At 30.9% G+C, this 24,056-nt stretch overlaps 3 protein-coding genes across 3 annotated transcripts; 2 read left to right on the top strand and 1 right to left on the bottom strand.

Annotated features, from left to right (window-relative positions):
* Positions 1-372: 372 nt before the first annotated feature.
* On the top strand, positions 373-1,935 carry LOC120275791 (UDP-glucose flavonoid 3-O-glucosyltransferase 7-like). The gene has a single exon (XM_039282497.1). The coding sequence runs from the start codon at positions 460-462 to the stop codon at positions 1,855-1,857; it is 1,398 nt and encodes a 465-aa protein (XP_039138431.1). The 5' UTR covers positions 373-459; the 3' UTR covers positions 1,858-1,935.
* Positions 1,936-6,478: 4,543 nt separating this feature from the next.
* Positions 6,479-12,353, bottom strand: LOC120275784 (cytochrome P450 90B2-like). The gene is made up of 8 exons (XM_039282485.1): positions 12,092-12,353; positions 11,634-11,958; positions 9,723-9,875; positions 8,556-8,807; positions 8,340-8,432; positions 8,180-8,258; positions 7,970-8,076; positions 6,479-6,932 (listed from the first exon to the last, which is right to left on the bottom strand). Exons 1-8 carry the CDS (start codon positions 12,298-12,300, stop codon positions 6,696-6,698), a joined length of 1,455 nt encoding a protein of 484 aa, XP_039138419.1. The 5' UTR covers positions 12,301-12,353; the 3' UTR covers positions 6,479-6,695.
* A 9,407-nt stretch (positions 12,354-21,760) lies between these two features.
* On the top strand, positions 21,761-23,433 carry LOC120269301 (cytochrome P450-like). Its single transcript, XM_039276636.1, has 2 exons — positions 21,761-22,354; positions 22,454-23,433. The coding sequence occupies exon 2, from the start codon at positions 22,577-22,579 to the stop codon at positions 23,426-23,428; it is 852 nt and encodes a 283-aa protein (XP_039132570.1). The 5' UTR covers positions 21,761-22,354; positions 22,454-22,576; the 3' UTR covers positions 23,429-23,433.
* Positions 23,434-24,056: the final 623 nt, after the last annotated feature.

The raw sequence follows: 24,056 nt of genomic DNA, 5'->3' as shown, positions 1-24,056 counted from the left end.
TATAATGGCCGATTCCCGGTTTTTTCTGTTGAACCGGTCAGACCAATCCGGATCTAACAACCTTGCTTCTATGTAATAATTTGAGTTATTTTAATCCATCTACACTTTGAATGAGTATAATTAAATCTCTCAAATACACTATGATTACACTCATTTAAATAGTCAAAGATAGAAAAAACTTAAATTAAAATAGTAAAATTAAAAAAATAAAATAAAATAATTATATGGACTAACATGATATCCTATTTTTTAAACAGTAAAATGTAAAAAAAGAAGCAGTCAACAAGACAGAGAATTGAAGTGAATCATGTGATGGCTGAAACCTTGACAGGGAGTTGATGTTGTGATGGCAGGCACAAGTTGTTTTTACTACAATAATATTTTTGTAAAACCCAAAACTTTTTTTCCTTTCACCATTAGGTTTCTTTTTTCTTCTACTCTCAAGTTGTCACATCAACCATGGATTCCGGCGAACCAGTGCACGTCCTCTTCTTCCCCTTCTTAGCACGCAGCCACATGATCCCAATGCTTGAAACCGCCCGTCTCTTCTCCGAAAACGGCGTCAAGACCTCCATTGTCACCACCCCGGCCAACGCCAACCTCATCAACCCTCTACTTCACCACCATCCCTCCATCTCCCTCCATCTCATCCCCTTCCCTTCCACCACCTTCAACCTCCCTTCCGGCTGCGAAAACCTCACCGTCCTCCCTCTCCACCTCGCCAACAACTTCTTCTCCGCCGTCTTCTCCCTCCGTGACCCTCTCTCCCACCTTCTCTCCTCTCTCCACCCAGACGCCATCATCTCCGACGCTCTCTACACTTGGACAACTGAACTCGCCGGCGAGTTTCACATCCCTCGGGTTATTTTCCAGGTCACCGGTCTTTTCCCTCTCTCCGTCGCCAATGATCTCGACCTCCACCGCCCGTACAACTCCATCTCCGACGACTCTGAGCTTTTCTCGATCCCCGGCTTTCCCCACACCGTCCACTTGACCCGTTCTCAACTCCCGGAAGTCTTCAGCTTCCCTCCCATGCTCGGCTGGCTCCGAGAAGCCGAGCTTTCCAGCCATGCAGTCATCGTCAACTCTTTCTCCGCTCTTGAGCCTGACTACGCCGTTCACTACTCCAACGTCGCTCCACGTGAAGTCTTCCTCCTTGGCCCCGTCGCCATCGCCGGCCAGCCGGAGAAGAAGGAGAAGAAAGCAGAGCCATGCTTGGAATGGTTAGACGAGAAGGATGATGGTTCAGTGGTGTACGTTGGATTCGGGACGTTGAGCCGGTTCACGGCGGAGCAGATGAAGGAACTGGCTTTCGGGTTGGAGAACTCCGGCGAGGGGTTTGTTTGGGCGGTCGGGTCCGGCGAGGCAGTGGAGTGGATTCCGGATGGGTTTGAGAAGAGAGTTCAGGGACGAGGGTTGGTGCTGAAAGGGTGGGTACCGCAAACGGAGATCTTGAACCACCGTGCTGTCGGTGGGTTTGTTTGTCACTGTGGATGGAACTCGGTCATGGAGGCGGTGGTCGCCGGCGTGCCGGTGATCACTTGGCCGTTGCATTCTGAGCAGTTTGTGATTGAGAAGTGGATTTGTGAGGTGGTGAAGATGGGGATTCCGGCGTGGGAAGGGTTTAAGAGTGTGAAGGATGAGGAGAAGGTGGTGTTTCCGGCGACGGCGGTGGCGGCGGCAGTAAAAAAGTTGATGGGTTCCGGCGAGGAGGTGGTGGAGATGAGGAAGAGGGTGGCGGAGCTGGCGAAGCTTGCAAGGATGGCAGTGGCAGAGGGAGGCACGTCAAATCAGGATCTCAGCCGTTTGATTGATGGGCTTGTTGCATGGCGTGATAACCACCGTCCGATCAAATAGAGATGTTTATTTGTGTTAGGGACGTTTGTCTCCTATTTATCGAATTAAATAAAATCCATTGAATATTATTTTCTTTTATGTTAATAAATATTTTAAAAAATTAAATATTTTAAGTAAAAAGAAACTTTAAATAAAAGAAACATGGGTAATAATAGATAAGGAAATTGATAAATAAAATTCACAATACATGGATTTTTATTAGTGCCCTTCAGCCATGCATTGGATTGGAAGGAGTGTGCATGTAACCACAGTTGAGATAATTAATGAAATTTGTTGATTTTAAAAAATAAAAAAAAGTCATTTAGTACCCTGAAATAATAGTTTTTTTTTTAAAAAAAATCTACTCATTACCCAAATAACACTGCATATAACATAAGAATCCCTTCGGTTTCTTATCTATGGATATAAATTAAACTTAGATGATTAAAATAATAAAAAATTAAATTTGATATATAAAATAAAAAATGACTAGTATATTTGTACTGATCCAAAAAAATTATCCTAAAATCATATAGCTGTCCAACAAAGAAAAATTAAAAAGATAAATAGTGAATAATGAGACTAAGAAAAAACATATATAATGTAGTTCTAACAAAAATTAATAAAAAAATTGATAATTTAGATATTATTACTTCCGTCCCATGTTCATCTTAACTATTTCACAAAGAGTAAGGAAAATAATTAAAATTAAAAAAGTTTAGAATATTTACCTTATCTTTCTATTTCATTCATTTTTTGCTAACTTATAAATTGAATGATAAAGTTAAATTTATAAATTAACATAGAAACTAATTATGTGAATAGATAATTAACAAAAAAAAAAAAAACTTGATATTTCACCTTTTACCTCATTACAAGTGTTCACCTTAACTATTGTGCAAAAGATAAGAAAGATAGTTAGAATTAAAAACTTTATAAATATTTAACTAAAATTATGCATTTAATGGTAAAGTTAAACCTAAAAATTAACACAAAAATTAGTTATATAAATATTAATTTTTTTTACTTAATTAAAAATAAATATCTTCTAAAAAAATTGTGAAATTCACTGCTAATCCTTCCAATGGACATGATTATTTATTTTGATACCAAAAAAAAGAGAAATAACAAAATAATCTATGATAATATGGTTTTATTATGACATTCAATATAAAGCTTTGTATATTTTTTTTTAAAATATATAATATTTTTAAAAAAAATTAACATTATTTACGTGAAAATTATTATTTTTTGATCGACGGTTGTTTGGTTGAGATAAAAAATTTATGCAAAACGATAGTAAATATTATTGAGTTTGTAAGTGCATTTTATATAATCACTAAAATAGTCCCTGTATTTTTCTCTCTCTTTCTTTTTGGTCCTTCGAAATACTCCCGACTAGTCTCTCTACTTTTGAAAATGTGCCCACTTAGAGAAAAAAGCTCCCAACCAGTCCCTCTATTTTTAAAAATGTGCCCACTTAGAGGGACTAAGTGGGCACATTTCTAAAAGCAGAGAGACTAGTTGGGAGCATTTTTAACTAAGTGGACACATTTCAAAAGTAGAGGGAATAGTCGGGAGCATTTCTGAGTAGAGGGACCAAAAAAAAAGAGAGAGAAAAATAGAGGGACCAACTAGGGTATTATACAGCATTTTATATATGTTTAAATAGGAGTGCATATCAAAAAGTATTAAAAAAATTATTATTTTTTTTATCCACTGTAATGCGGTAAAGCTAACCGTATCGTGATCCGTAATGAAAAAAAAAATTTAATAGATCTCTCCACTAGTATTAATTTTATAATTTTTTCCTTGGTTTTTATTTATTATTTAATATTTAAATATTTAAATATTATTTTTATTTTTTTATTATAATTCTCGAAGTTTGTAGCCAATGTCATTTTCCGTGCGCTGTAACTTTTAAAGTCGATGGATCTGAATCCAGACATTGTGCATGTGAACGTCTTAATGAAGAACTAATTAAATATTTTGCATTTGCACCCTTGCCAGATTTCAAATTTACAACATCAATTATTTTAAATCCATAACAAAAAGGCAAGTATTAACAATTCTGATCACATATGGCAAACCTTGCCATACTCACTCTGTAATTGTTAAATTTTGGAACTGTTCTATATATATTTTTTTTTTTACTTATTACATTAGAAATTTTATGCGAAATTAAATAAATTTTTTTTAAAAAATTTACTCTTTAATTTAATTTACTAATACAATTTTTAATAAATCACAATCAACTAAACATTAAATCATATACTCCACTTTGTGGGGTTTTAAATAAAAGTAGTTTTGAAAAGTAATACATTTTTTTATAAAATATAGATAATCAACTAATTTTTTTTAATCGGTGTAAATTAAGTATATGTGACAAGTAAAAATAAATGGATGGAGCAATATAATATTTTGAGTTAGCGCTTAGTTGTTTAAATTTTTGTTTATTATTTGGCTTCTCCGTCTGAAGTATTAATTACAAAACATACAACACCCCATTCAACACTTCATTTCAACTAACAAATGAAAAGAACAGATATTGATGGTAAGATAAACCATCAAGAATTGCCTCACAAATTACACCCCAAATTCTAATTCTGCCATATTGTTCTTGATTTCAATCTATATTAATAGACAAATATAATGGATTTAATGGGTATAAATCCTAGTTCAAACCCTAGATTTTCTTGTTTGGAGATTGCTTAGGAACAAAGAAAGTGGCGGAAGCGTACATGCACTTGAATCCATTGATTATGACGAAAATGATTGGGTCTTGTAGTTCTTCTCACTGATCACACGCAAAGAGAGGAGATGGGAACCCTAATTCAGAAAACCTAATTCTGAATCTCAATTGTTGCATGCTTAGTCAGGTACCACACCCTATTTATAAGAAATCTTTATGGGGCTAATTAGAAATCCGCTCATCATAGATTTGACAATTTTGCCCAAGGAATTTTACACAACATATTAATATGTATATCCACACATTTAAAATTAGATAATTAGGACTAAATTCAAACTTGAATCAGATCACAATTTGGGTCCATTCAAAACTTGAATATAATAAGATATACACAATTATAAACATTAGTTCTGTACGTCTACATAATTTATGCACATAAATCCATATATCCCTATATATTGTATGGTCCACAACCAAACAAAATAATAACTATAACACGAGGATAACATAAATTAAATATACCATCATAACAAGTCATAATAAATAAAAAATATTTCAATTATATGTGATTTTGTGCACAAATATAGTAATGAACAAACAGACAAGATAATAATCATGCTACAATGACACTTTGGAATATAGCATCATAACAAGTCATATCAAATATGTGATTTTGTGCACATGGTAATGTGCACAAACATGTTAATGAACAAACAGACAAGATATACATGCACAAACATGTTAAGGACAGGAAGAAGGGGGAATCTTCCCCATATGAATGTATTTATATGTTTATATTTAAAATAATCTTGGATCATGTAGATTTATTTTTTATATTCTATCGTAACAAGTTGTTTCACTCTATTGAAAATTTACTCTAATGATTTTTCTATGTAATAAGTTTTAAAAAAACAATTTTATAATAAATTTTGATTTTGTTGAATGTCTTAATTTTGTGAGTCTTACTATTGAACTAATTAAAACTAGAATGTATTTTGTCAAATGATTCAACTTTTACTTAGTAGTGATAGTTGTTAGCTGTATATATATATATATTATATTTTTTAAAATATTAATTATTATTTAGTTTGAATTAATATAAAAAAATTTCATATTTAAATTGAAGCTAGATTGGATTTGACCTAATAATTCACTCGATATAATCGTGGTATATTTTTTGAAATATTAATTATTATAATTTTAAATTTGAAGTAATATAATTTTTAAAAAATTAAAATTAGCATCCTTTGATTTTGGCTCTAATTCCGCCACTGTTCAGACAAAAATATTAAATGTTTTGTTATGGATTAATTTTAACTCATGTTTGGTCCAATCTAAAAATTAATGGAGTTTCAAAAAAAAAATCAAGACATTATGAAAATTAAGAACATAGCAATCTCAAATTTTCAATCACAGTAAGAACATAGCTTTTCCACTACATCACAATGGTGAATTGGCGTAGAGACAAAATCATGACATTATGAAAATTTAAACATAAAGAAAAAAAATGAAAATCAAAGATTTTATTGTTAGTTTTATAAAATTTATAAATTGGAACTTTTACTAATGTTATATTCTTTATTTAACTAAATAGAAACCATTATTTTACTGTTAAGATAAACTCTATAATCTACGAGAAACACATTATGCATTCATGGCGGGGTCAATATGAAAATTAATTACTTAATTAAAAAAACTCATGAATTTCATGAAAACAAAAAGACTATCAACTATTAGCTCCAGGTTACCTGACAAAAGATTTATTAACTCGTTTTGATTCTTGAAATATCTTCTGAACATGCATATATATAATAAGACTCTAATCGTCTCTCATATGACAGAATTAATAAATCATAATTGTTAAATTATCTTACATGTCTATGACATCCTTTTATGAGAGAGCACTTTTCTTATCATCTTTGTCCAAAAAATAAAAGCATAGAAAAAACAAAGCCGTGAAGCATCATCAAAATTCATTATAAATAAAGCAGTCAGGAGAACAAAGCTTCACTCAATGATAAATATAGATAAATTGATACATAGATAGCACAAGGAAAATATTAAGCATGCATGCACCCATGGACGTGGTTTCTCCAATACAACAACATAAAGATAACATAATAATATATATAATCCCAAGTTAAGTGATCATATATTATCTCTAGCTTCATGCTTCATGGTTGTGATCAATTGCATGGACTTTGATTGGCAAGTGTTTAGGGAACCCTAGAAATGGGAAGGATACAGGGTAGTCATGCTCAGCCAATTCCCAGGTGAACTTCTGAACAAGGTGATGCAAGAACACAGCCATCTCCATCTTAGCAAGCTCGGCACCCGGGCATAGACGAGGACCGCCGCTGAATGACATTATACTATTGTTCTTCGATGTCGCCGTTGAAATTGTCTGTAACCAAGAAAAATGCACATAGTTAAACGGATTCAGTGCGACCCAAAAAATTAAGGTTTAATGTTCTCTTGAAACGGTCTTTGTATGTACATGTATATATAGGTTCGTTTATTGTTCACCTAGACAGTTTTTAGTACTTCTGACTATAAGACATAGAAATTTTAACTTGTTGAAAGAAAACATGACTGTTTACTTAAGAAATTATTCAAATAGTATTGTTAAAAAAAAAATGTAAGTGTTTATTTTTGTAAGTCAATTACCCATCTGAGTTTGTAGTAAATTAACACAAGCTCATAATCATTGAGTTGTTTAAAGGTCAATCTGGGTTCAACTGTTGAAATAAGAAATGGTTTTAGTATAGGTACATACTATAAGTTTCAGTAAGATTTTGTTAATTTGAGTTTTCGTAGAACTTAAATTATGTGGTTTACAAAGCACCATTTTATGCTAAGGTAGTGTTTGTTTGGGAGAATTTGGAGTTATATTTGGTTTTAAAAATCCATTGTTTGTTCAACAGAATTTTAAAAACCCATGTAACTCAAACTACATCCAATAAAAGATTTGGTTCTACACCCAAATTAGGCGTAAGTCGAAATCCCGGGAGTTGAAAATCCTTATATGATGTATATAAGTGTATATATACATATACATATATATATTAATATATATATATGCATATGTATACATATATATACACGTACACATGCATATACACACATTTACATACACTTAGGGAGAAATTTTGTCCAACTTAAATGATTATTTCTTTATTAATATATTAGTGCAAGTTACTATAGTTATTCGTTTTATTCCCAATCTTGTTCTTCTAACTAAATCAAATTTAACCCTAAAATGACTACACTCTCTCATACAAATTTTTAGATTGTTAAAAATGCACTAAAACGGTATATTACTATATAAAGTAAAGATATATTGTCAAAAATATCTATTCCATTTTTTTTTATTCTTAAGAGACAAAGTACCAATCCAAAAAAAAAAAAAAGGCCACACATGACAATGAAGACAGAACAAACCTCCCATCTCCAGGGATTGTAGGACTGTGGATCATCATAAATGGAAGGGTCCAAATGAGCTGAGGAGATTATTGGTACAACTTCCCATCCACATGGAATTTCATAACCTTCATCATTCACAAAAGAAGTGATTACCAAATCTTCTAGAAGAATACCTCTTTGCTAAAAATGAAAAAACAAAACTAAGAAAAATATCTTAATTAGTATCACCTTTGTATTGGACATCCTTAATGGCCTTTCTGTGCAAGAACTTCACAATGTTGCCTAGCCTCAGAGTTTCATTGATCACCTTCATGTATTACAAGTGCAATTTTTCTCATTAATCAAAATGATTAATTATTTAGAAAGCTGCATGTTAAGAAGTAATTACACAGTGAGTGAACTCCATCTGCTTGTAATCATCCCAAGTTAGCCCACTCTCTCCTTTCTCCTTCTTCATCTTGGCTATATTCATGTGCTCCTCCTAAAACCATACAATAAATACAAAAGCATTAACCAACTAATCTCCAACAAAGCATGAACCATATATATATATAGAAAGATATGCATGAAAAGGTTTATAGTGTGTATATATAAATAAATATACTCGGAGTTGTTGAAGAGCTTTGGGAGAAGACTCAAGGAAAAAGATGGCAAGAGAAATGGCAGCGGAGGAGGTTTCATGGCCGGCAAAGAGCATGCTGAGAATGAGATCAAGAATTTGGTCTCTTGTGATGTTTGATTGAGCAGCAACAGATGCAAGAAGGTCATCTTCTTCAAGACCTTCACATCCTTTCTTCACCTTCTCCACCCTTTCATCCAGCTTTTGTCCCATTATTTTCAGTATTATGGACCTTGACTGCAAAAAGATGCAAAATAATTTTATGAATCTCAATACAATAACAAGGAAAGTAAGAGCTAGCAGTAAAATATATATTATTTCCTTTTTCTTTATTTTGCTATTTTGTTCTTTTTTAAAATAAAAAAAAAAAACCTTTTAATGATGCAGTACTGATGATGAGTAATATTTGATTAAGAAATTCTCAAGTGGTTGTAATCTTTTATTGGATAAAAATATATAGACATGCTAAAAAACTTGCATCTTTATAAATTTGTCTGTGGATATATATATTAAAAAAAAAATGTGATAAAGGCATCAAAGTGATAAACAGATATAGAGATGCACCAGCTATAGTGACTTAACAACTCTCTAGTGATAAATCTCCTCTACCATATCACCCTTAAAAGTAAAAAATACTATTCCTCTCGTAGGAGCTACACTAGGGTTAGCAAACATTACCACTACTTACATTCTCAGAAATGTGCTCTCACTCATTATTCAAATTCACACCACTTGTGAAAAGTTTAATAAAGACTCAGTTACGAATAGACCATTTAATCATTAGTAGTGATAAATAATATTTAGTCATTGTATATAATGCACCAACAATACTGACAAACACTACTATGGACTAAAATTTTGAACTCTCATCCAGTTGCGCTCTTTGTGGTGTTTTACAATTAACCTACCAGTGGTTTTACTAATTCATAAAATTTAACAAAATATATCTTAATTAATATAAGACAAACCATCATACAAGAGTTGCTTAAAAAAACCGAGGCAAAAAATCAAAAACTATTTATTTAAGTAAATCTTATTAACTTTTTGAGCACAAGTCCATCTATAAACAAAATATACTTATTAACTCAAATTATCATCATTATAACCCAGATTATCACTAAAACCAAAAATAAATTAATTAAATAGATATACCTGCAAGGCTTTCCTGTAAGCAGTTCCAGGGAAGTTTAAAGGGATGGAGGCCATGCCCTTCATGAAGGTGATGTACTCCTTCCTCAGTTGCTCAGTCTCAGCCATTCCAGGATCCATGCTCATCAAATGCTTCACCATTAGATTAAAAGCAAACTGCAACCAATATTTACCAAACTTTCCATTTTTCAGAAAAAAGCCCTTACGTTTCTTCATTTGACATTAATGGAAACATCAAACGACTACGTGTTATCTTAATATTACCTAATGTGGAAATGTAATTCCACAGATATAGAATGAAGATGGTACATCATGGGGATGATTTTTTTTTTCTCACTAGTAAAATTTTAAAAAATCACCGAATTGGTTTTCCTTTCTTTTAGCACAATATATATTTCTATTTATTTAATCATTCATCCGCTTTCGAAAAAAAACTTTTTTCTGGCAAACGAGAATTGTCTTTATTAGGGATGGGTATGGGACGGAGTGGAGACGGGGAGTATCTCCCAACTCACTCCCCCATCTTGGGCGAGGATTCCCCGTCTCCGCCTTAGTTGGGGAATCGGAGAGAGGAAGCCCCCACTCCCCGCCCCACGGGAATCTGCCCCACGGCCTCCAAACACAATTTTTAAAAAAAAAAAACAATCTACTAATCTAATGTTTAAATTCATTAACTTAGAATCTTATGTACCAAATTAAGACTCATCTTTATTAATAACATGATATTATATTATATATTTTTTAATTTTTATTTTAACACATTCGTTAAAAAAATCCAATAATCTAAGGAAAATTATCTATCAAGTTAAATATTAATTGAGACTAATCATTACTAATAACAAACATTGAATTATATTATTTATTTTTTTATTTCAACAAATATATTGTTATATACATATATATATATATATAACATTTCGGGGCGGAGACTCCGCAGGAAGGGGAGATCACTCCCCACCCTATTCTACTACAATGATCGAGGAATTTTATTCCCCCACCACTGCCCCCACTGGGGTGGAAACCGGTGATTTCTCGCCCCAAATAGGACGAATCCCTGTGGGGAATGGGGATTTCGCGACCCATGCCCATCCCTAGTCTTTATAGAAAAATGATTCACAATGAAAATGCTGTAAGAGTTTTTTCTTCAAAACATGAACAAGCAATAGTTTTAAACCCATTTCATTTTACTAGAAAATAAAAAAAATGCAATTTATTATTATTACTATTATTGTTGTTATTATAATTATTATTCACTGCTGGATTCTTATCAATAAATAAATAAACATTCTACGTACAATCATATAGTTACTGCATCAATACAGTAACCACAATCATAGACTTAGTATATCAATATTCACGTACATGAATCCACAAAACTTTACGCCAGTGCCAATAAACCACTGAGAGATTTATTTTCTCTATTTTTTTAAATAAAAAATCCCATTTATTTACCGGTTGATCTTTTTTATTTTACTGATTCCCACCCACACAATAATAAAAACTAAATAAATTTTATTCTCTTTCCCCAAATCTCCTCTTCCTTCTTCATAAACCCAAAAAATTATTCCATGTCCTCCTTAGTCCATCTTATTTTCTTTTTTTTTTAAATAGTGGATAAATCACTAAATATTTTTTTCATAATTTTTGCTCTCAAATATAATAATAATAATAATAATTCCATACTCTTTTTTAGTTTTTTTTTCACTCCTTTTATTTTTATTTTAGTTATTTTTTCTTTTCACACAAAACTTTAATTTATTTTCTCTCAAACCCAAAATAAAAATAAAAATAAATAAAACAAAAAAAAATAAATAAAAAAAAAAGACAAAAAGAAGAAGAAGAAGCCATGAGAGTGAATGAGTGAGAACTCCGACGAGAAGAGAAAAAGAGAGAAAGATCGAAAGAGAAGCAAACCTTCTTGCCCTCCTCTTGAGCAGAGAAGGTGGATCCATGGCGCCATCCACTCAAGATCTGCTTCGCTTGCTGCTCCACATCAGGCAAAAAGTAAGTCCTCAGCTTAACATTGCTCATGAAGTTCACCGCAATGGATCTCATCTCCCGGTGCACATCTCCGGCCAACGCCAGCATCGACCACCGTCCCATGATCTCCGCGATGCTCGTCGGACAACTGTTCTCAAACATCCTCCCCTCGCTTTGCAGTATATACCTATTGAAATCCGCATCCGTCGACACGATCGTTGCCTTGCCCAACAAGTTCATCCTGAAAACCCTCCCATACCTGCAAATCCATCCCCAATTTACAAACCCTAGATTACAAATCACAATCCATCCCCAATTTACAACTTTAAATGAGAAATCACAAATCAAAGAAATCTATAAACACGATCGTGAATCAATCGGAGGATTAGTACTTGGCGATGTTTTTCTCAACGAAAAGGCCGAGAGAGGCGGAGGAATGGGGTTGCATGAAGGGGATCGTGTGGCCGATCAGTGGCCAGCCCATCGTCCCCGGCGGGAGCTTCGCCGCCTTGTCTCCGCCCTTGTTGCTGCCTCTGAAGCTGAAGAAGATGATTAGAGCTAGCACTAGCGGAGATACAATGAGGAGAAGCTCCATCGCCATTGGAGCTTGAGCTCAAGCTTTCGGAGTCTTTGCAGAGATGGAGATGGGAGTGTAGCTTTTGTATGGAGAGACGAAGATGATGGTGAACATTTTCATAAAGGTCCTCTTTAAAAGTTTATTCAAAAATTATGGCTTTTGTTTTTTTTGTTTTTTCAACAATAACCCTGTAAAACTTTTAATTTCTTTGTGAGAATTTTATATTTATAGCTTATAAAAAAAATTATTTTATGGTGAACGTTTTCATAAAGGTCCGCTATAAAAGTTTATTTTGTAAATGTATGGCTTTCGTGTTTTTTTCAAAATAACCCTGTCAAATGTTTAATTTCTATTGGAGAATTTTATATTTTATAGGTTGCAACTTATAAGATAATAATATATGGAGTAGTTTTTTTAAGATATTTACACTAACACATGAGTTATTACGTATATACCCTTAATAAAATTAAATTTACGTGCCTATCCTTCAAATAATTCACATGTGCATTCTCCGGTCCCCAGAAGTTGACTATTTTATTATGAATAAATTAAAATAATAGGTATAATAAAACATAGGGAAAATTATTATTTACCCTATAAAGAATTTCAAAACTTCTCAAACAGCTCCTGTGAGTTTTGCATACCTCAGACAGTCCTTCCTTTATTGTTTCACTTCCTTTTTACCCATGCATTATAAAATTTCATCATTGCCCTTAAACCTTTTTGCATACATTTTTTCATTTTTTTTTACATTTTTTTTTTGCATATACTCATTTTTTAAACAGAGAGCTCATTTTTTAAACAGATATCTCATTTTTTAAACAGAGAACTCATTTCTGAAACAGAGAGTTCATTTCTTTAAACAGATAGTTTATTTCTTTAACAGAGAGTTCATTTCTTTAAACAGAAACCTCATTTCTTAAACAAGAAAACTCATTTCTTAAACAGAAAACTCATTTCTTAGAGCTTATTTTTTAAACAGAAACCTCACCCTCATTTTCACCTGAGGGCATTATAGTTAAACCCTGTCACACTTGCCACAACTTCCCACGTAAGGGACAATTTCGTCCAAAAAATTCTAAATTAACTCTATCAATCACTGTTAGATGCTTTGGGGGTTTAAAAAAGCATTGTATTCAAAAGGAAGGGGTTTTTATGGATAGTCAAATTTAGGGGGAGAATCTGTGCATATTGCAAATTTTGAAGGTGATTTTAGCAATTTCCTCTAAAACATATAGCATAATTTTATTATGTAAAAAGTTGAACTGATTATTATATAAATTATGACATATTTCATTCTCATAAAATAAGTATTTTATTAACAAAATAAAAAAATTATTAAATTGGTCCGCCGATTACCGAAAACTGATCGGCCGGTGATCGGGCCATCAGTGGATCGTGATCAATGGTGATCAGTCAACAGAGGCCGGCAGGATCACTAGTGGACCGCCGGTGGTCAGTAATAGAAGGGCGGTCGGGTGACCATCGGTGGATTACCGGTAGGTCATCGGAGGACAACCAGACCGTCACGCTCTTTACAACCAAACCGTCGGAGTAATATTTTTTTTATTCCATAACACCCATATTATGCCATAACTTTACAGTCTAAATTAAATACCCAAATAGCTCATATAGCATAATTCTCATAAAATATTAAATTATGATATATTGTACAGATTATGTCTTGATTTTAAGGTACTGAACCAAACACTAGATGACATTTACTATTTAAGGATAGTTTGGTTACATGTTAGTATCTGTAACTAGATTTAATGTAACTGATTTTATATGTAATGAGTTGATATGTAAAATGTTTTATTGTTTAGGAAACTTTTGCTCAATTTTACCTTATAACAAAATTTGCTGTAAATTGAAATATAGTAATGTAACTGATATTCCCCCTACCATTATATTCATCTCATATTTAATTATAAAAATATTTAATAAAATGATTGTCTTTAAATTTAATTATAAAAATATTTTTATATAATAAAATTAAAAATTATTAAATATATTTATAAAATAATATTTATACAATTAATATTTTAATGACAAAAAATGTTTTTTTAATTGAAAATATTATATTTCTTTTAAAAATTAATTATACTTTTTGTAAATAATAAAATCAAATAAATATTATATTTTATAGTGTAATATTTATTTAATTAAATAATTTTATAATTAAAAATATTATAAAACATAATTAATAGAGTAATTGTTTTTAAAATTTAATATAATTTTTTTTTCAAGTAATAAAACTAAAGGACTATGAAATATTTAATAAATGAATAAATAAATTATTAAATTAATTATTTTTACTTAAATTAAATTTTAGGAATAGTATTAAATAATTTATAATAATAATAATAGATAATTTGGGTGATCTCACCATCCTATTTACATGTTAATTATAGATTTAAACTTACATTAACCTAAACAAATAAAAAATAAATCCAATATTTTTAATTACAACAAAACAAACAACAATTTTGTAACTTGAAATATACCATTTTAACTTACACTATAATTTCAATTAAAATATAATTTTATTTACGAACTACCAAACATCCTCATAACATCATTCTTCACCATATGATAAAAAATTATACTTTATATATATATATATATATATATATACATTAAAAGTCAACATCAATTATATTCTTCTGATTAGAGTCACTATTTTCTAAAAATGTTTAATAATAACCATCAAATTATTATCAAGTAGTTATTACTTATATAAGGGCGAGCTATTACTTATATAGAAACGGTAAAAATATACTGTTAATTACTATATATAATTATTATTTACTACTGTATATAATATTGTGCATAAAATAATAATACATATGATGGTTACATATGCACGCGATATCTCCTCGCGTGTATATATATTTTAAATTAATAGTTATTGAAACTTAAAAAAGAGTATATATAAGAAAATTAATTAATTATTTAAACTTTAATAATATATATATATATTTGTACTGTGTAAAGCAGGGAGTTGATATATTATAAACAAGGTCAAAATATCAAAATAGTTCTTCTATTTTGCGTTTTCCATCCTTTTAGTCTCTCTAATATAAAATCCGTATTTTTAGTCCACGTATTTTTCACATTTTTATCTTTTTGGTATTTCTAATTGACGGATCTGTACTTTTGGTCTTTCAGTTGATGAATTAGAGTGACCAAAATAGATGAAAATGTGTAAATACGAGAACTAAAAAAGCGGATTTTACAACTAAAGGACGAAAATATGCAAATACAAAGACCAAAAGAGCATATTTTATATTAGAGGGACTAAAAAGACGTAAAATGAAAAATAGAGGGATTATTTTGATATTTAAACTTATAAACAACTAGCGAGGGTCTGACTGCCTCATCATGTGAAACCAATGTGCCCACGAGCAAAGAATATATATTAATATTTGGATTTATTGAAAAATAAAGGTTAAATATTACGTCTATATATATATATATATATTTATGTTTAATTTGTCTTTTGATTTAAGATTATAAAAATTATTAATAAAATAAGAAAAAAATAATACGGACGTCCCATGAGGGGTTAAAAAATATATATTGACAATCATAGCTGATAAGACAGTAATATTTGCTTGTATACTTCTATAATTAATTATTAAAAAACTAAAATATTTTTTCTAGTATATACTTCAAAAACAAAAAAAAATAAGGATTAAGCTGCTCTTTGTTAAGAGTGTCAAAGGAGAGATAAAAAATATTGAGATACACTAATTTATAATTATTTAATAATCTCATAAAATTTTTACGATGATAAATTTTAACTTTAGAGTGCGTTGGATGACGGAATATAAATCGAGATAGAAACGAAGTAATGGAAGAGGAATGTGAATGAGGGTGAATGCTGAGGAGATAGAAACGAAAACCCATGTTTGGTTAAAAACGATTATCCATCGAATGTAAAAAGTAAGTGGAAAATATGTGAGACAATTACCTTTTATACCCTTTTTAAAAAACAATTATATATATTAATTTAATTAATTAAGATGATTAAGAATTAATTATATTAATTAATTATTTTATTAATACAAATAATTATTTTATTAATTTAATTAATTAAATTAATCAATTATTTTATTAAATTAATTAATTATTTAATTAATCAAATTAACACAATTAATTATTTTATTAACTTAACTTAATTTAGTTAATTAATTAAATTAATTAAAATTAATTAATTATCATATTAATTAAGTTAATCAATTATTTTATTAACTGAATTAATTAAGTTAACATAATTAATTATTTTACTAACTTAATTAATTAAGTTAACTACATTAATTAATTATTTTATTAATTAATTTAAACAATTATTTTATTAACTGAATTAATTAAGTTAATTAATTATTTTATTAATTAAGTTGATCAATTATTTTATTAACTAAATTAATTAAGTTAATTAATTATTTAATTAGTTAAGTTAACACAATTAATTATTTTATTAACTTAATTATTTTATTAATTAAGTTAATTAATTATTTTACTAATTAAGTTAATCAATTATTTTATTAACTTAATTAATTAAGTTAATTAATTGTTTTATTAATTAAGTTAATTAAGCTAATTTGGGCAAAGATGTAAATTCAACTATTGGTAATGAGTATTCATCCCAATGTGGGGGGAATGACTTATTCTTTTGGTGGAGGTAATGAATTCTACCAACCCTCAATGATTACCTGCATAAACTAACATCCAAACAAGGGGAAGGAAATATGTAATCAATGATTCCTTTCCCCAGGGTAATGATTGCGTGCATCCAAACTTACCCTTAGAGGAATGGAGTATACAATTTCTCTCAAACAAAACCCATATTAAGACATAATGAATAGTAAATACTATACCACAGGTATAGGGTTTCTAGTGTGCGTTAGGTGTAAGAGAGGGTTGCTGGGTAGCCTGGGTTGCTGCGTTGTAAGAGATTGTTTTCATTGTTTTAGTATATTATTCTTTTACAACTATAGTGTTTTTTTTTTGTGCTTGTTTGTGGTTGTTTGGTGGATTTATAAATATACCTATAATTTTATAGCATGCAAGTTGCTCGAGGGATGCCCTGTGGAGTAAAAACTCACTCGGAAAAACTCTTTTCACGAAGAGGGTGATGGTTGGGCTAGCTCACGATGTTGGCCAAGTTCACGAGGTTACCCTAGTATGAAAGAAAAGGAGATGGGAGAAGAACCTAAGGGTTGTATAAGGGAGAAGATATAAGGGAGAAGAAGAGATCCCAGAGCGATGGTTTCAGAGATGAAACGATGGGAAAAGAACTGGCGGCGGTAGCCCCTCGTGTTTGGGGGATTCAATGTTTAGGGTTAGGATTTTGTTCACTAAGATGGTGTGGCACTTGTAACCTTAGGTGGACAAACACGCTAATGTGGACACTTTAGAACCTGGTGATGTGTCATAATCAGGCTGACTATGTTTTTTTTTCAGCAGACGTGGGTAACTTCCCAAAAAAAATGAAATAAAATTTTAATAACTGATTTGATACAAATTGAAAGTTGGTAACATTAAAAAAAAACAAGTGCAAACTATAGTCACCTATCAACAATTTAATCCTAGAATTTATAAAATATTTTAAAACATTTGGGAGGTGTCATCGTGAGAAGCAAGCAAAGCAACCACTTGTTTGCAGACCCATGTGCTACTACTTCCGAGATATATAAAAGTACGCATGTTTTTTTAATATTTAAAATTCAAACATGTACTTAATGTTATAAATGTGAAGATTTGGAAGGGCAAAAGTGTAAAAGGTCTAATTATTTTATTTAATAAGATGTTGTACATGTACGTGGCTATGAATGATTCAGATGGGTCATGATTTCAATATGCAGCAAATGACATGTGCTTGCGAGCTAGGATTATAATAAAAAAAAAGTATTTTTTTAATATTAAAAATAATTAACAAAAGAAACTAAACAAAAAGTACATTTATTGCTTATTTTATTCTTTTAATAAAAAATATTTTGTTAATTCTTTTTCTAATCAGCATCATGAATATTTGCGTGACAAGGTACTTAATTTTTAAAATATAGATATAATTACTAAAATACCCATGAATACACTAATTATAATTATTTGGTGATTTTCACATTTTGACTAATATTATATATATATATATAGGCCAAACATCATCTACGGATGTTCATAGAACGTCCGCAGATGATGTACAGTAACTTTAATAGGGTTGAACGACTGTGATTGATTCAGTTACTGTGTTGAGATTGATTGGATGGTTCAGATTAAAATACTGTGCATCTCACTTTTTACTGTATTTATAAATAGTGTACAGTGTTTCTGTTTATAAAATGGTATGCAGTCGTTGGATTGAAATCCAACGGCCCATATTAATGTTCACAGATTACGAATCTGTGAACGTTGGCAGACGATACATCCTCATATATATATATATATATATATATATATATTTCATATAATGTTTGTAATATTAATAATTTATTAAGATATCAAAGATATTGAGACTTGGAAAGATAGCAAAAGTTTCTTAGATCTTAGAAATATGGTAATTTAATTATATATAAATTAGTTATTATTAAAAAATTATCCATAATTTGTATTTTTACAATTCTCGCTCATATTTAACTCCAGAGGCGGAACCAGGGGGGCTAGCAGGGGCTGAATCCTCCCTCGGCGCTGGAGAAAATACTTTTAAAACAATATAAGATTTGGTGGTTTCGATTTTTCTATACTTAATTTTATGTAAATATAATATTTGGACACATAAAAGTCAAATCCCACTTGCTGCATTTTTTCACATTTTATTTTTAAATTTAAAAATTACTATTATTTCAAAATCTTATATACAAATTTTAGTAACTTAAAAAAAAGTTTGAATTGATCATGAGGCCTAACATATATACATGTATGTTATAATGTACCATATATGCTAGAGTGAAACAACAAACGTTTTTTTTATAAACATTAGTTTGGTTGTTTGTAGTGAGGATGATCAATTTTACCATATTTTAAAAAAAATACAAACTTCAGATGTATTCTTATTCGTTGAATTATTGAAAATCTCATATATTTCCTATCGGTAATAACAAAATTTTAAATTATACTTTATATTTTTTTTAATATGTGTATTCAAATTTGGGTTATATTAGCACATTATTCTTCATTTAAAATAATTATTTTGTTAGATTATTTTTTTACTTTTTATTTTTTTTTGTTTTGCTTTTAGGCTTCATCCCCCTCTACCATCAAGTCCTGGTTCCGTCCCTGTTTAACTCAAACAAGATAGTTGAATAAACTAGAGATAGTTTTTAAATAAATAAATAAATGTCTTTTAATGTTACAAAATGACAAATAAAAATAACATGAATTTGTGACAAAAAAAAAGGGATAAAATAGTTTTATCTATGTATCAATAAACTTCTCTATAAAAATTGTGCTTATATAGGCCTTCAATTAAAAAGTTGATAATTTAAGAGAATTCTATTAAATTTATATTAGGGTTTCTTTCAATTTAATCATAATTTTTTTATATTTATCACAAAAGTCTTAGAACCATCTTTTAAAAAAAAGTTATTTACTACCTCTGTTTCTTTTTATCTGTCATAATTAACTGAATCTCACATATCAAGATAATTAGTTATTTTATAAAATTTTATTAAAAAAAATTAATTTTCCAAAATTACCCATAATTTATATTTTTCTCATATTTAATTTTAGAAAAAAAATTGAATAGAGGGTTAAAGATAATTTTGAAAAAAAAAAATAAATAAATTTTGATATTAGAAAATAACAGATAAAAAACAATGAAAAGAGTGATATTTTATTAAAGTCAGCATAAATACAACTCAAAACTCATTATTCTTAATTAATTACTCTATGGCATAGAACGGAACCTATACCTCGAAAATGATATACGGAAAACCATATGTTCAAATTCCAATGGTTCGTTAATTTTGCTATTTATTCATTTTTAATTAATTCCTCTCTCTGTTTTAAAAAAAAAATATATTGTTTTTTGTAAATTCTTTTTAAATTACATATATATATTTATAATAAAAAAAATATTCATTACTATTTAAAATTAACCTTCACTCTCCACATTCATGCTAAACAGAAGATATTACGGACAATAAAAATGGGTAAGTTTCCTCCTTAAAATTGTATATCTAAGAAAAAAAACCTAAAAGTTTATCTCTCATTGTCATTTTCACTTTATCAATTATTTTTAAATTTTTTTATCTTCTTGACATAATACAACAACATTCTTGTGAGAGTGTTTAACTAATCAGAGAAATTAATTAAGTTGACAAACAACAAAATGGCGGACCTCAGTCAAACATTTAGATAAAAAAACAATGGAAATAACTACTTTTAAATTTAGTGAAGTGTTACTTGAATGATGAATTGATAGATCCAGAATCAAATTATTGGATTGATTATAGGATTATTATAATAATGTGCATCGAACACTATAATAATATTGTTTATTTAATATTTATTGGGTCTTCGTGGAAGTATATAATATTTTTTTTTTATGACACGAGGGATTTATTAACTTGATGTAATTTTTAAAAATCTTCTTGCAGAATTAAAAAAAGCCAGTCAGTGTTTTGAGGTCAAAGGATCAGCGAAAACTCCTCAATGCTAAAGTTAATGGGCAATCCACTATTCATGGAAGTTATCTTACTACTGTATTTTATTATTACCTTATACCAATATTGATCTGCAAGTCATGCTGTCCTACGGACTTGGTTGGATATTTTTACACAAAAAAAATGTTTTTTTTATAAATTGTAAACAAACTTTTTTTTTTTGGTATTATATTTAAAAATATTTAAACTCAAAATCTCTAAAATATAAATAAGATATGAAACTACTATACTATACCTTAGTAACTTATGAATATTTTTTCAATGATAAAATATTTTTAATTATAATTTCAAAAAATTCCATCAATATTTATCACAAAATAATAACCATTTTGTATATACAAACACTAATTCATCTTTAATATAAATATAAATATATTTATTAATATATGATAACTAAAAACAAAAACATAAAAAGGGTATTTATAGTATTTAAGGGAAAAAAAATATGTACCGAAAAATATTGATTATATACTTCTTGTTTTTCTTTTAAATATTTTCTTCTACATCTCAATTACAACACAAAAAAAAATATTTACAAATATTTTAAAAAGTGAATGGACAATCTATACATACTACTCCCTTCATTTCTTTTTATATATCATCTAGTTAAAATTAATTCGATTCAACAGTCCAAAAATATATTAATAAATATAATAACAATAATAATAATAATATGACCGCGATCACGGAAATACCACCAATTACAGAATTACTATAATAATATAATATGTTACAATGTAACCAATTACCACACTAGACATCCATTATTTATGTACAGTATTCATATATAACCATCTTATATAAATAAAAAAAAAAAATCAAGCAATCCTTTTCCACAAAAACCTCCAGTGTCCAAACAACCAAAGCACCAAAATGACAATCATCATTCTCACTCTCCTCCTCCTTCTTCCCTTATCCTTCTTTCTTCTCCGTCTCCGGCGGTCACCGGAAAACAAAACCCCCAAAACCCATCTCCACCTCCAACGCCGGATCCCTTTCCGAGCTTCTCAAAAACACTCACCGGATTCTTGACTGGACCACTGATCTCCTCGCCGGAAGCCCCACCTCCACCGTTACCACCTTCATGGCCACCATCACCTCCAACCCTTCCAACGTTGAACACATCCTCAAATCCAATTTCCCCAAACTACCCAAAAGGTTCCCACTCAACCACCGTCCTCTCCGACCTTCTCGGCGCCGGAATCTTCAACTCCGACGGTGAACTCTGGCGTCTCCAACGCAAAACTGCCAGCCTTGAGTTCACCACCAAAACCATTCGTTCCTTCATCTTCTCCAACGTCCATCTCGAGATCTCTCGCCTCCATAACGTCCTCCATTCCTTCTCCCTCTCCGGCGAGGTTTTCGATCTTCAAGAACTTCTCGACCGTCTTGCCTTCGACAACGTTTGCCAGGCATGCTTTTTTTCTTCTTAAATTTATTTATTTATTTATTAATATCACTTAATATTTTTTTGGAAACTTTCTTTTATAATTTATTTAATTAAAAAAAAGGTGACATTTGGTCATGATCCGGCGAGGCTGGACTCATCGTCGGACGACATCGACTCGGCGGCGTTCGCGCACGCGTTCGAGCGCGCCACGGCGCTCTCCGTGCGCCGCTTCGAGCACCCGTTCATGATCACCTGGAAACTCTTGCGCTTCTTCAACCTCAGCTACGAAAAAGAACTCAAAGACCAAGTCTCCAAAGTCCACGCTTTCGCCATGCAAGTAGTTCGCCGGAGAAAATCCTCCGGCGAACTCGGTGACGACTTGCTCTCCCGTTTCATCTCCGAGTCCTCGTCTTACTCCGACGAGTTCCTCCGTGACATCATCGTCAGCTTCGTTCTCGCCGGCCGTGACACCACTTCCGCTACTCTCACTTGGTTCTTTTACCTCATATCAATCCACCCGGAAGTGAAAACCAAGTTGCTCGACGAGCTGCGCGCAGTGCGCGCGCGTGGAGCGCGCGAAGGAGAGCTCACGGTCGAGCAAGTTAAAGGATTGAACTACATGCACGCGGCGTTATCGGAGACGTTGAGGCTTTACCCGCCGGTGCCGCTGCAAACGAGGGCGTGTGCGGAGAGTGATGTGTGGCCGGATGGGACGAAGGTGAAGAAGGGAAGGACGGTGATGTATAGTGCGTATGCGATGGGGAAGTCGGAGAGGATTTGGGGGAGTGATTGGGAGGAGTTTAGGCCGGAGAGGTGGATGGATGAAGGGGAGTTTAGAGCAGTGAATGCGTTTAGGTTTCCGGTGTTTCATGCAGGGCCGAGGATGTGTTTGGGTAAGGAGATGGCGTATGTGCAGATGAAGACGGTGGTGGCGGCGGTGATGGAGAGGTTTGAGATTGAGGTGGTGGATGAGGAGAAGAAGAAGAGGGAGGTGGAGTTTACTATGATTCTGAGGATGAAGGGTGGGTTGCCGGTTAGGGTTCGGAGGAAGATGATGATGATGATGATGGATGATGATGGAAATGTTGAGATTTGAAAGTTTTTCTTGGTAGTGTTGGAATAAAATTTTAATGAGTGGATTTTAGTTTTGCATGGAATTTGTTATATTTATTTATATATATATATATATCTTTAATTTCTGTAAATTATAAAAAACTACATCTAATAAAGAACCTAAATTTTAAATTTTTTAAATGTAAACTGTTGGATTTCAACTTGTTTTGTTTATAAAAAATTAAATAAGAATTTTTTTAAAATATTTTTTTTAAAATTATTATATTTTAAATAATAGATATTATTTGTAAAAAATTTATTTTTTTGACATAACGAGAAAACCCTCTAGAGGGAGAATTTTTTTTTTTTAGAAAGAGAACCCAAAGATGAATACGTTGTGTGGGGGGGGTGTGCGTTCATTATCGAACTGTGTCTTCACTTTACGTGAGATAGAGATTAAACTCGGGAAATGAAATTATGTTTGATATTCGAGGTCAATAATTTACACAAAAGATCTAATGCTAATAGATGGTTGTTGGGAGAGGAAGAAATATTTTAAAAATTAAAAATAAAAACCTAAAGCGAGAAAGGAGAGAGAGAGAGAGAGAGAGAGAGAGAGAGAGAGAGAGGGAAATATAATAATAAAAATTGTAATCAAGTATATGATTTCA

Source organism: Dioscorea cayenensis, chromosome 2, assembly GCF_009730915.1.
Source record: "Dioscorea cayenensis subsp. rotundata cultivar TDr96_F1 chromosome 2, TDr96_F1_v2_PseudoChromosome.rev07_lg8_w22 25.fasta, whole genome shotgun sequence".
In the NCBI taxonomy this organism is placed as follows: Eukaryota; Viridiplantae; Streptophyta; class Magnoliopsida; order Dioscoreales; family Dioscoreaceae; genus Dioscorea; species Dioscorea cayenensis.
The sequence above is the reverse complement of the archived record's forward strand: the minus strand, read 5'-3'. Positions and strand labels throughout refer to the sequence as shown.